At 32.1% G+C, this 13,931-nt stretch overlaps 1 protein-coding gene across 1 annotated transcript in view; it reads left to right on the top strand.

The window, feature by feature from the left end:
• Positions 1 to 13,931, top strand: part of DPP10 (dipeptidyl peptidase like 10) — a 685,728-nt gene that overhangs the window by 639,147 nt on the left and 32,650 nt on the right. The window contains exons 18-19 of the mRNA XM_061199257.1: positions 2,959 to 3,057; positions 3,170 to 3,239. Of these exons, the coding sequence (XP_061055240.1) occupies positions 2,959 to 3,057; positions 3,170 to 3,239 (169 nt within the window). The remainder of the gene's footprint in view (positions 1 to 2,958; positions 3,058 to 3,169; positions 3,240 to 13,931) is intronic.

The following is a 13,931-nucleotide window of genomic DNA, read 5'->3' as shown; positions in this document are numbered from 1 at the left end:
CTTAAAATATGTGAAATTAAGACTTCTCTGAAAAATACTAAAAGCAAATTAGACACTGCAGAAGAAATATTAGTGAACTTGAAACATTATCTATAGACACTTCCAGATGCAGAGAAAACTAATGAAAGAAATGAACAGAGCCTAAGATAGCTTAGGCCAATATCCATATCTATAATATTTTAAATTAAAGTTGAAATGGAAAAAATATTTGATGAAATAATGGCCAAATCCAAATCTGATGAAAAATATAAAGTTGCTCAACAATCCTCAAGCAGAATACAAAAATAAAAAGACATTTACTTCCACATATTACATACATAGTAAGAAAGCCAAGAATGACTGCAGGCTTCTCATCAGAAAAAAGCAATGGAGAAAAATCTTTAGAATACTGATGGGAAGCAAAACAATACAAAACTATCAACATAGAATAACAAACTTAGAAAATATCCTTCGAAAGTAAAGCCAAAATAAAGAATCAAGAAAAAAGAAGACAAGAATGTGTTGCCCTCAGACATGCATCTTTAAATAGCACAAAGATCAAAGAAGAATTGAGGAAAATAATTGGAAAATATTTTGAGCCAAATGAAAATGAAAACACAACTAATCTAAATTTAGGGATACCTAACATTGTGATTAGAAATAAGTTTATGTCTCTAAATTCTTACTTTATAAAAAAGGAAATCTTTAAAATCAATCATCTAAGATTCCACCTTAAGAAACTAGAAAAAAAAGAGCAAATTACTCCAAAGTAAGTTGAAGGAAGGAAATTATAAAGATAAGAATAGAAATAAATGATATAGAAAATGGACTGGCAGAGAAAAACATATTAAAAATGAAAAATATTTTCTTAGAAAACATAAATAAAATTGATAAAGTTCTAGATAGAGCCTTAAAAGAAAAAGTACACTGTAATTTTCATTAATGAAATAGATGATGTTAATAACAGGTTCTACAGACATTGGAATGCCAGTAATTGAATATTATAAGTAATTTTAGGGCAGTAAATTTGACATCTTAGATAAAATGGGTAAATTTCTTAAAAGGAAAATTGCTAAGCATTCAAACAGGAAGATATACAATATATAAATATCCCATTATCTACTACAAGTTTTAATTCACAGTTAATACTCTTCCCACATAGTAAATTCCAGTTCCAGTAGCTTCACTGGTGCGTTCTGTTCAACATTTAATATATTAATACCAAGTTCACATATACTCTCAGAAAAAATATAAGGCCAGCATCAACCAGATTCCAAATTCAACATAGACATAACAAGGACAAAAAATATCAATTTTTCTCATGAATATTGATGCAAAATTCCTTAACTAAATAGTAGCAAGAAAAATCCAGCTATTTATAAAAGGGTAATATATTATGACTATGTGGGGTTTACCTGAGGAATCCATGATTGCTATGATATTCAATAATTAATCAATGCAACTTACTGTGTTATACTGTCAACGACTCAAAGGATTTAGAAAAAATATTTGATTAAAAATGAAAAACAACAATAATAGTAAAGTAGTAATAATAACTGGGCAAGAAGAAAAAAAAATGATTTAACTTGATGAATGGTATGTACAAAAATACTACAACTGACATCATACTTAATGTTGAAGACAATGCATTTCCCCCAAAACTGGGGAAAAGTAAAAATGTCTGCTCTCACCACCTCTTTGCAACTTTGTATTAGAGGACTTAGTGAAATGAGGCAAGAAAAAGAAATATAGGTAAAAAAAATTGCCTTTATTTGCAGAAGATATAAACAAAACAGAACCAAATAAACAAAAAAAATGGAATCCACACACACTCCTAATACTATTAGAAATAATGAGTGAATTTATCAGGGTTATTACAAGTATAGGTTAATATACAAAAATCAACTATTTTATATACTATAAGGCAATGCAAAATTTAAAAATAGTTAAAAATAACTACTTAAAGTAACATCTGAAACTATATACTATATACTATAGTATACTATATACTATCCAATAATACATCTAATAGAAATGTGTCAGTCTCCTAAAATGAAAGCAGACATTTCTGGAAGAAATTAAAGACTCAAATGGATATATACATGCATACATATTTATGGATTAGAAAGTTCACTATTTTTAGTATATAAAAACCCCCAATAAGTCTATATATTTAATATATCAATCAAAATTCCAGCAAGTTACTGATGTTTCTTTCCCTTCATGTTTTATCAGTTTTCTCTCTCGCTTTTTTTTTTGGTTTTTATAAAAAAACCATTTTAATATTTTCTATTGCTATATTGTTGAATTCATTAATCTTTTCTTCTGCAGTATCTAATACGTTGTTAATCCTATCCAGTATATTTTCATCTTAGATTTTTTAGTTTTCATGTATCTCAAATTTTTCAGTTCTTATTTTTAGAATTTTAACTTGTTTGTTTTTAAAATGTCTTTCATATTTCTCCTTAATATCCTCAGGCTTTTTTTAAACTTAATGAACACGTGGAATGTAATTATAATCTCTGTTTTAATGCCATTATCTATTATATACATCTGTGTCATTTCTGGGTTCTTTCTATTGAATAAAATTTGTACTCATCATGGGTGATATTTTCCTGATTTTTTGCATGCTTGGTAACTTTGTATTAGAATTCAGGCATTATGAATTTTAAATCATTGGGTGCTAGATAATTTTGTATTATTTAAAATATATTCTTAAGCATAACATTAACATGATCAGATTTACATTTTGAAAACGTAAATGCTAATTCCAAGTATAAGGGGCAACTGGAGACAATTTCACTGGAATAAAGAAGCTCAGTTAGAAAACTGTTGTAATAATCCAGAAGAGAATTTATGAGAGAGTAATTGGTGACTAGCACAGTGCCTGTCAAATGGTAATGATGGATAATTATTTGTGTTACACTGTTTCTTAATCAACACATAGAGATTATTTACACTATCCTTTTTGACTTATAGAATATTTTATATTGGAAAGCAATTCTATGCTGAAGGAAGCTATCCTGAAGAAGAAGATAGTAAAGTCAGAAATTAAAACGCTTCATATTGATGACTATGGTAAAGTTTTGTGCATGCTATGTTATTCAAAAAAAAAAAAACTTTCTCTGCACCTTATAGTTTTACATATAAATGACTCTCCATCTTTAATATTTTGCTCTTTCTTTAAAAGAACTTCCTTTACAGTTGTCCTTTCCCAAAGATTTTACGGACCGAAACCAGTATGCTCTTCTGTTAATAATGTAAGTATTTTATTTGTTTTTGAAATAAAGGAACCTAAAGAGTTTAGAATTTTTCTTATGTCTCACATGGCAGTATTCTGATTAAAAAACAACAGAAGAAATCCTATATGTGTAGATAACTGGGACAGCTGTCAGTTGTATGAGTTCCTCAAGGACACCACCACTAAATAATATGGAGGGGTGTGTAATTGTTTGTGCTTCTTGCATCCCAAATTGCACTCAATGTTACTCCTGGGAATAATGACACATATAGTTTGGTTTATGGATGTCTGTTTAGCAATTACTCAAGCTCTATGCTCCCTTTGTTTTTTTTCTTTCTTTCTTTCTTTCTTTGTGATATATTTGTCATATCAAAGTTATACTAGATTTGTAAAAGCCATTTTTTAAAAATTGTGGTGAGAGCACTTAACATGAGCTCTACCCTCTAGACAAAATTTTAGGTATACAATACAGTGTTGTTAACTACAGGCACAGTGCTGTATAGCAGATCTCTAGAACTTATTCATCTTGCATGACTGAAACTTTATACCCATTGAAAAGCAACTCCCCATCCCTCCTCCCTCCAGCCCCTGGCAACCACCATTCTACTCTCTGCTTCTATGAATCTGACTATTTTAGATGCCTCATGTAAGTGGAATCATGCAGTATTTGCCCTTCTGTGACTGGTTTTTTCACTTAGCATGATGTTTTTAAAGTACATCCATGTTTTCACAGGTAAGCCTTATGTTTTCTATTAGTTCTTGATGCAGCATTGAGGAAACATTTATTTCCATTGTTGAAACAATTCGTTATATTTATATTACTCTTACCAGTTTTCCTTCCTGGATTTACGATCAGCCGGAGGCCACTCCTGTCCTCAGAAAAACCTGACTCTTAGGTTTTTCCAACTTAGAATTGACTTTGGAATTGAATTCATTCATACTTTCTGTGAGATTATATTGTGACTATATACTACTGGGTACAGAGGCCTCTAACATCTATTGGTTAACTAACTTGATATTGATGTAGAATTATATTCCTGAGAGTTATTAGTTATTTTCCTTATTAAGAACCCAGCCAACATATTGCTATGACAGTGCTTAAAATTGTCTACAATTGTTCAGAGCCTTTTTGGAAGAGTAGAATAGAAAATAACATTACTTGTTATGACTATTGAATGTGGACAGTAAGTATTCAGTCTGCGGAATCCAGCTGCCTGGCTTCAAATTCCAGTTTTGTCATTTACTAACAGTGTGTCCTTGAACAAGTGACTTAGCCCCTTGTAAGGTTCAGCTTTTCCAAATATAAAATGAGCATTATAATCCAGCCTATGTTTTAAGGCTGCTTTTTAGAGTAAATGAAATAACATATAAAATGCCTAGCACATGTGAGTCTTATAATTATTGTGATTATAATTCATTCTTTTTTATATAGATTGCATTGATTTAGATCTTTTGATAAATAGAAACAATATGTCATTTCATTTTAATAAGCCAAATAATACAGAAAATACAATACTTAATATTTTCACTCACTCCAATGTTTATTCCTAACTCTAATACCTTGAGCTATCTTTGTTTCTCATGCCAGGACCTTTCTCCTTTGTCCCTAATAGCCAGAGGCCCTGAAATTTCTTGGTGTCTTCCTGAGGAACTTCTTATTTGCTCTTTTCTTATCTTAACTCCTTCTCCTGTATCTTCTCTTTCACTTAGTTGTCTTTAGTGCTTTTATTTTAATTGAAGTATAATAAATTTTAATTGATTTACAATGTTTCAGGTATACAGCAAAGTGATTCAGTTAATCTATTATATATATATATATATATATATTTTATACATAGTGTATATATGTTTATCCCAAACTCCTAATTTATCCGTCCTCCCCCATTTCCCCTTTGGTAACCATAAGTTTGTTTTCTATGTCTGTGAGTCTATTTCTGTTTTGTAAATAAGTTCATTTTTATCATTTTTTAAGATTCCACGTATAAGTGATAGGGTATGATATTTGTCTTTCTCTGTCTGACTTACTTCATTTAGTATGATAATCTTTAGGTCCATCCATGTTGTTGCACATGGCATTATTTCATTCATTTTTGTGGGTGAGTATTCAATTCCTATTTGAACTGTATGTGTGATTTACTGGGGAAATATCTCAGGCACTAAAATGAGAAAAAACTGAAAAAAAAATTCTCAACCTCATGTTCTGTCTCAGTCATATCTCCTTTTGGGAAAAGGGATTGTTCTTTTTATTCACTGAGAAATGAGGCTTCTCAGGGAAAGGAACCCTCCTAGGCATCCTTCCTTGAAGCATGACTTACACATGCAGTTGGATTTGTAGACAGTTCTTCCCATTCACATATCCACTGGCTCCAGAGTGTGTCAGACTTCGGGGGAAAAAGTAGACAAGAGTTCAAATTCTTTCTGTAGCCTTGAGTCAGAGAAGCCAACTGGCTTGTCCTGCCATCAGATTTGTGCTTTGGTCTGGGTGATTTTTAGTTCATAAGAGGAATATAAGGAATTGCACAAGACTCAACTCTCTTATTGGAAAGGAATAGTCAGGTGTGTTTTAGAGGCAGGAGAGTAGAGTAAAGGTACTGGCTTAGGAGTCAGGTAGGCCTGGGTTCAAATCTCAGCTCAAAGATTTACCAGTACATTGCTTAATTTTTCTAAGCTTCAGTTTCCTTATAAATAAATTGAAGACAATAACATGGAATAATATATATAAACATGTCACCATAGTGTCTGGAAGAGCATAAACATTTGTAGTTGGTGTTTAATAAATTGTAACCGTAAACATAGTTATTATTAGAAGTAGTAGTCATTTTAATATTTAAAAGTATCAATATAAACATTTATTAATATATTTTAGCATCCATAAAATTATTTAATAGACATTACTAAAGCAGATAAAATAATATAGTTAGGCCTATAGCGTTTAATTTGCCACTTTTTTTGTTGAAAAGAATAAAAGTGAGTACTAATTCATTAGTTTTCATTTGTTTTTATATGCTGATTATACTAAATATTAATTTAATTTATCCAAACTCCTTGATTTTTAGAGGTAAATTCTCAGAAGTTTCACAGAATATGACTTACAAAGCCAAACTGAGGTTTTTTTTCTTTTTTGATTTTATATTTATAAAATGATCGATTGCTTTAAGCTACATGATCATTCCTAAAATATTTATGCTTGGAAACCCATATAGGTCAGAATGGCTTAAGTGTAAAGTGTCTTTTAACGGTTTTTTAGAAGGTTTATAATTTAAGGGCATTTTTTTTCTTAAGATTAAGTACTGTGTTCAGTTATAAGTGGACTCCACACTCGAAAAAAGAAAATAATAATAATTGTCTTTTTTTCCCTAAATGGACAATTTGACAGTGGAGAATAGTAAATAAAGTAACTAATATTTAAATGAGGCTAAGAGATGATTTAGTGATTTTGGTGTCATTACTTTATTGCTATTCTGTGCAGTGCATCTAGTACCTGACAGGCTGTGAGTCACTTCTTCATCTATAGAGATGGGTTTGCGTCCAGGAAATTCTATAGTGAATGCGTAAGTTGGAGACTGGCTGCAGCAATCTGAGGAGATGAAGGAAGATTGGCCTTGAAGAAAGTAGCCTCTGGCTATTAGGAATCATCTTTCTGCTAAATTTTCATTATGGAACCTCAGAAGAAATGGTCCTTTGAGGCCCTCTCTGTGGCCATATTTTCTGAAACTCAAACCTAATTTCATGATATTGAAAGTACAAGTGAATCAATGGCAACCAAATATTTTACTGTAATAGAAAATCTAAGAAGCATTGCCACTACAAATGTTTCTCAGTGGCCTCATCTTACATTAGCCTCTGTGGGGTCATGACCCCTTTTTCTTTTTTTTACTCCTATTGTCCTTCTAGATGCCTAATTGTCTTTCTCCAGTCTTTCTCCTTAATGTTATATTGAGTACTTAAGAACCCAGTAGTCTATATTCACATTCATACCTATTCTATATGCATCTAGTCTATAGTATATATATACTATATCCATCTATATCCATTTCAGCATGTATCTCCTTGAATTATTGTTTCTTATGTTATTCTTATTTTCTACTCCTATATATGTAACTTAGTACAATACAAATTTACCATGTTGCTTTTATGTGCAAGAAGCTGTGCTAATGGCTGAAATGGCATCTTGAAATCTGTAATCATGTTTTTAGATTTGTGTTATCTCCACAATACCTAGCGCACATAGAGGAACCTTATGAAACTTACTAACTAATCTGTAATTCTTTTAATAGTGCAAGACTGAAGATTACTTGAGAGAGAGCCTACAGTTATAGATGTTTATTTGATAAATTAATATAAATCTGAAGGCCTAGAGCCTGATAGGAAACAATCTAAACAGATATACTGTTATTAGAGATGAAAGATTTTTTCTCTGTTCACTGTGTTCCTGAAAACAAGCATATCAAGCTGAGGAGTTTCATTCAGTACCAAGGAATCATCATGTCTTCCCATTTTATACTCTTTCATGTTCAACTTATCCATGCCACCCTTGGCAAAGGTCTAACACAGAGAGGCAGTGACTGTTCAACACATTACATTAATTTCCAGAATGCAGCATCCTTTATCATGCCCTTATGACTTAGTCCCATCTCGCTGAATTCATCTTCCTTGAAATCCTAATGAATTCTTGACCATCCATCAAGTCTTATCTTCCTGAAGCTTTCTTTCACCCTCTTCATCAGCCCATCTGTATCCTATAACAATCTCAAATCTATGCCTCCTCCTACAGTGACAGCCTTCTGTTCAAAGTCTTTCCATATATCTTGAATCATATTGATCATATTGTTACTTTTCCCACATTTCCCTAATTTGGTGAGGATGTTTTTATATACTATTTAGGGAATTTCTGACTCCCACTAGATTTTGCACCCATGTTTCTGAAGGAAAAAATCCATGGTCTAGAAGTGAGTATTTAGAGAAACAATTTATAGAATGGCTTATGAATATTTCAGCGTCTTAAGAAAATAGAGATGTTAAAAATCTTTATTTTAATATAGTAATATATTCCATGTATTAAACAATGCCTTATTTATTTATGTCTTCCTCACAGCAACTAGTTTTTGCAGAGTTGCTCCACAAATGTGTGTTGAGTGAAGAGATTGACAATGGCCAGAAATCAGATGAATATGGTTATTACTACAGTTTACTACAGTTTCCCACTAAGCCATTTTAACTGGAGAGCATTATTCATTTTTATCTAGATATTTTCATCATTTAGTCAATGTTATTCATATCAGAGTCCTAGGACTTGGTCATCTTAATGGAAGTAAGCTGTTTGCCAGCTCTTTTTGTATAGTTATTCTGTTAAAAAGCAGGGTATAATTGGTACATTCATAGTGAGCGAAATTATCCAGCTACTCATCTCCAGCAGTCAAGTTAACATCACTACTTTTTTCATACACACATTTTCCTTTCAAAAAACAATATGGATATTACTTAAAATGTTGAATAACATTAGGTTCTTGGGACCATAGTGTCTTGTCTTGACCTTTGAACCAATGGGGTCCTCCAAGAGCCCACACTCTTCTTCAAGTCCCACACCAGGCATAGAGCATAACTGGACGAGTCAATTCTAATCTGTCACCCTGCTCTCTACCTACACTTCCTTTTCTGTAATGTATTGCTGTATCCTCTCTCTTTCAGTTTCTTTTCCACTCTGCTGCTAGAGTGAAATTTGTGAGATCCATATCTGAAAATGTGGCTCTCCTGGGTAAAATCCTCTCATTATTATTCTCCAATTGATTAAAAGTTCACATTTCCTAACACAGCATACAAAAGTCTTCATCTGTTTCCCACATCTCTCTCCATCTTCATCTGGCTCCACCCACCCTCTAAAGAGACATTTAGTGCTCTAGATATTTTTTAAAACTGTTTTAAAAATGAAATACCAGCTTCTCAATCATTTCTCTGTGTCTTTCCACAGTCTCCCAGTACCTTTAGTTTCTATTAAGACTTTGAGATGTATTTTTACATAATTCTATTTTTACATAATTCATAACACACCTCTGTTATAACATGAAACCACACCAGATTACATACAATATTTGCTTTGCTGTCTCTTCTTTTAAACTATAAACTCATTGCTGATAACAACCCTTTTTGTATTGTTTTACCTTAACACGGTGCTTGGAGCATTGTTTATGTTCATAAAATATTCATAGAATGAATGAATAAATGAATGTATGAATGAGTGAATATATGAATGAAGGACTACATGAATGAATAAACAAAGAAATCAATCAACCCTGAGTTAGTCATCAGGAATGAGTTAAATCAAAGTAGAGAAAAAGAGAAGTAAATTATTTGAGAGTTTATAATGTGTTAAATCAGCCTTTAGGATGAGTCAATTTTTCTGCAGTTTAGTTTTCCTCTCAGAAAAACATGAGGTGAGTTTCTCATTTCTCTTACAATCTTTCTGGATAAAGCTAAATAATGATTGGTTCTCATGCTATCTTTTTACTGTTTCTCTTTTACATTTGATTATTGAGATTATCTTCTTAAAATAATAGGATTTAATAATAGCTACCGTTTATTGGGTGTTTATTGTACAAGGGGCATCATGCTAAGGATGTATAAATGCCATCTTTAATTCTTACAGAGGCCAAGTGAGGTAAATATCACTGTCCTCAGTTTAACACAAGGAAACTATGACTAAAATATGGCATGTATATTAACTCCAAGATCATGGGCAGGACAAAATTAGTGTTTGAACTCAAAGGTTTTTTCAATTTATTTTTCAGATCAAAAAGCTCTGCTCTTTCTATTACACAATACTCTACTTACATATCCCATTGCATGATAATTATTATTGGAATATTATCAAAAATGCTGTCCAGAATCAGTAGGGACTTCTCTAAAACCAAATTCGTATAACCTTTCGTTCTTCCCACTTAACAGTTTGTGATAATCTCTAGAATGTAACATTTTCCACCTGTACCGTGTTAATGCTTTGGTGTAAAATAAAGATTATAAAGGATGAATTGTGGGATTGGGATTGACATATATACACTACTATGTATAAAATAGGTAACTAATGAGAACCTACTGTATAGCACAGGGAATTCTACTCAATGCTCTATGGTGACTTAAATGGGAAGGAAATCCAAAAAAGAGGGGTTATATGCATACGTATAGCTGATTCACTTTGCTGTACAGCAGAAACTAACACAACATTGTAAAGCAACTATACTCCAATAAAAAATTAATTTAAAAAAATCATGAGTAAGTTCCTAGATAGTCCATATGAAAGATCAAATTCTCAATCCACACTATTTCATAAAATTCCAAATTCTAATCAGAGGGTTCACTTTATGGGAAGTCTTTACTCTCTTCACTTACTATGTGGATTCATAGACTTTTGAGCAGATCAGATTGTTAGAAGTAAGTTTGTTTTGTTTCCCAAGAGTAAAGACACACATATTCCAAAATTTCTATAACATTATTTGATTATCCACTTGTTCATGCCAAATACATACCCATTTCACTCTCAGTTTTTTACAAAGATAACACATTTGCTAGATGTAAATGGACAAGAGAGATAGCTAGTACTTGTCTCAATGAGTCATTACTGCTTTGCCATGTAAGGAGGGTCAAACTTTAAATTTTAAGTTTCTGACTTTTCTCATTCTTGTTCATGTTGCTCATTTAAGTGAATGTAAAATGTACTCACACTGTAATACCCAGGAAATGATTAAGAAGAGAAAAGACAGTGGCATTTAATCTTGGTAATGGAAGGGGAGAAGGTGATCATTGCTTTTTATATTATTCTTGAACAGATTAGAGCTTGTTCTTTGACAATCTATAGATAATGCCTCTTAATGTCAGTATTAATTTCTTAGTACTATTTAAAACTGTACACACTCAAAGTTGATGTATTAAAAAATGTCACAGGGAAAAAAATTCTAAATTTACAAAAATGTGTATGTAATGTGTAAGACATAATATTCTCTTGACTATTCTTTTAAATTGATAGATTTATGTACACATCCTAGTATGAAAATATATAAAGTCACTTCTATGACTTACATATTTATACCATTTTAGCTCTTTTCCTCTCTTAATACAAGTCTCAGATATTAATGGTTTCCTATGAATGACATGAATGATGTGATATGGTTTCATATGAATAATGTCAATTGATTACCTATTTGAAACATACAAGTATATTCTATATTTAAAGATATGCTTCTGAGTGCTTTTCATAAGAAATGCTTCCTAATTTGTTCTGGGTTTTTTTTTGGTTTGGATGGTCACATATTAAGTCATAAATATAAGGGTATAACTATATTAGATCATTCTTTTCTTCTGTTTTAATTATTTTTTTCTGAAATCTATGATAGAAGAAAACATTAACTATGTTACTAATTTGACATGTCTTTGAAAGGTTAAACTAAGGATACTAAACATGGTGTTTTCTCCTTTGGTAATCCAACAAAGCCCCAAGTTGAAGGAGTGCATCAGTGACATTATGTTACTCATTCATAGTTAGCACTATAGTTATTATTATTTCTGTTTAACTGACACAATAATGTAAGCTAAGATTAAAATTACCTGTGTTTATATAGCCACATTTTTCAGTTGATAAATTGACATTTGGAATCCAGCTAAAGGATTCTAGTTAGGAAAAATGTATTGTATAACCACCATGTATTATTGAAGGTGAATGATGCCCTGTCTACGATAAAATGAAGGTTCAAAGTTTGTATATAATTAGTATCCATCCCTATATTATAAATCCAGTGCAGTCCATGATATACATCCTATGTATTGTATGCCTCAATGTTACACTCACAACATTCTCATGCTGAATTGTATTCTACTTTAGAAAATGAAGGGAGTTCTCTGGGGGTCTAGTGGTTAGAACTCGGCACTTTCACTGCCTTGGCCCCGGGGTTCAACCCATGGTTGGGGCACTAAGATCCCACAAGCCGTGCAACACACACACACACACAAAATGGAAAATGAAGAAATATGAGATTGTTGTGAAGATTGCCATCAGCTTCTTATTTTAATATACACATACTTAGTTCTATTTCTTTTGGAATATACCCATATTCCTTAAGCCAGCATGTAGAATATTTTCCATTATAATATCTAAAGCAGACCTTTTGCATAAAAGATTTACATAACAATTATATTCACATAAAGAATGAGGTAGAGTCTCCTGTTCTCGATCTGTTTATACAATGTGCTAAACTGTCTTTTGACTGTGAGTGATTTAGGTGTCAATGTCTCAAAGGCCAGGGGGTGGATGAAGTGCTTTCTAGCTCAGTGATTACACAGCCATCCCCAGCAACTGAAAATAAAGATCAACAAACCCCTTTCTCTTTCGACCTCCTCAACCACTCTGTTAGAAATTATCCCAAATGGAAATTGGCCAACAAGTAAGAATTCATGTAGTAAGACTTCGACGGTAGGGATGATTAAGAGATTGGAACTTCCATTTTATTGCACAATTTCTGTCTACAAGACATCCCTGAGGCCCTTTTCTGTTGGTTCTCTTCTGATAATTTTATGTGCTGTCTAAGATGTTTATCCCGAGGTTAATTTTGTGTGGATAATACTAACAGTCCATTTTGGGGTTTTGTAGTTGGCTCATTAATACCCATGCTGTTTAACATTTCAACCTGTGTTCCGATAAGCTCTTCATTCTTTGGTTTCCTATATCAATATAAATAACTTGATTTTAAGAACTGAATTCTGTTTTTTTTCATTGCTCTAATGATAGGTTTATGCAGTTTTTATATCATGCTAAGGAACAATCTCTAGCTTCTATTTAAGAGAAATCAAAGAGCAGAGTAGAATTGAATTTCCTTCCAGACAAGGAAGAATGCCTTTAGCAGACAGAAATTGACCCTGATATGTGGAAGGCTATTCTACTAAAAATCGAAGGAGGAAAAGAAGAGAAGTGAGAAGAGCAGTAGGGTAAGGATGAAAAAAGATGCAGTTTTATTAACACAAAATACCCTCCCAAATTTGAGATCAAATTTTGATCAAGAAAAAACATTAAATTTATCGTCTGAGCAGCTTCTTGAATATAAAGAAAACTTATTGAAAAAAATAACCCCTCAAAATAAAAGACCTAATATCTATGTCTTAAGTTCTATAAATCAGAAAGGTATACGAGGGTAACATTCTCTTGTTTTAGTGGTTCCAGAAGAAGTATATATCTGTGGAAGCAAAAGAATTTACACATATAGAGACACACAAATTACACTCAGATGCATAATCACATGTGACTATGTGTAGAAAGAAATCAATTACACAGAAAAAAAAAAACATACATATTCATTCATTCTAAGTTAACTGAAAGACCCACCCACTGTGAAAAGTAGAACACTTTTAATGCAACTGAATTTTTCATCCTTTGGACTGAGCCAAATAAGAAAAACTTGATTTTTATAATATCAGCTCAGGACTTATCACTGCAGAGTTGCCTAGGGATGGCCAGGTTTGGGAGCTCAGCTTCCTTGAGAGGAATGGAAGACGAAATAGGCAAGTCCCATAGCATTGACCAGAACATTGGGTTAATAATATTTAACAAACTACAAACTGGACACTTTGCTAAGCAATTTATATATATATTATTTTATTTAATATTTACCATAACTCTACTAGGTAGACACTATTATTATCATCTTCCACACCAAAGCAAACTTAGGCACAG

Source organism: Eubalaena glacialis, chromosome 1 (assembly GCF_028564815.1).
Source record: "Eubalaena glacialis isolate mEubGla1 chromosome 1, mEubGla1.1.hap2.+ XY, whole genome shotgun sequence".
NCBI lineage: Eukaryota > Metazoa > Chordata > Mammalia > Artiodactyla > Balaenidae > Eubalaena > Eubalaena glacialis.
This window is presented reverse-complemented; position numbering and strand designations above follow the sequence as displayed.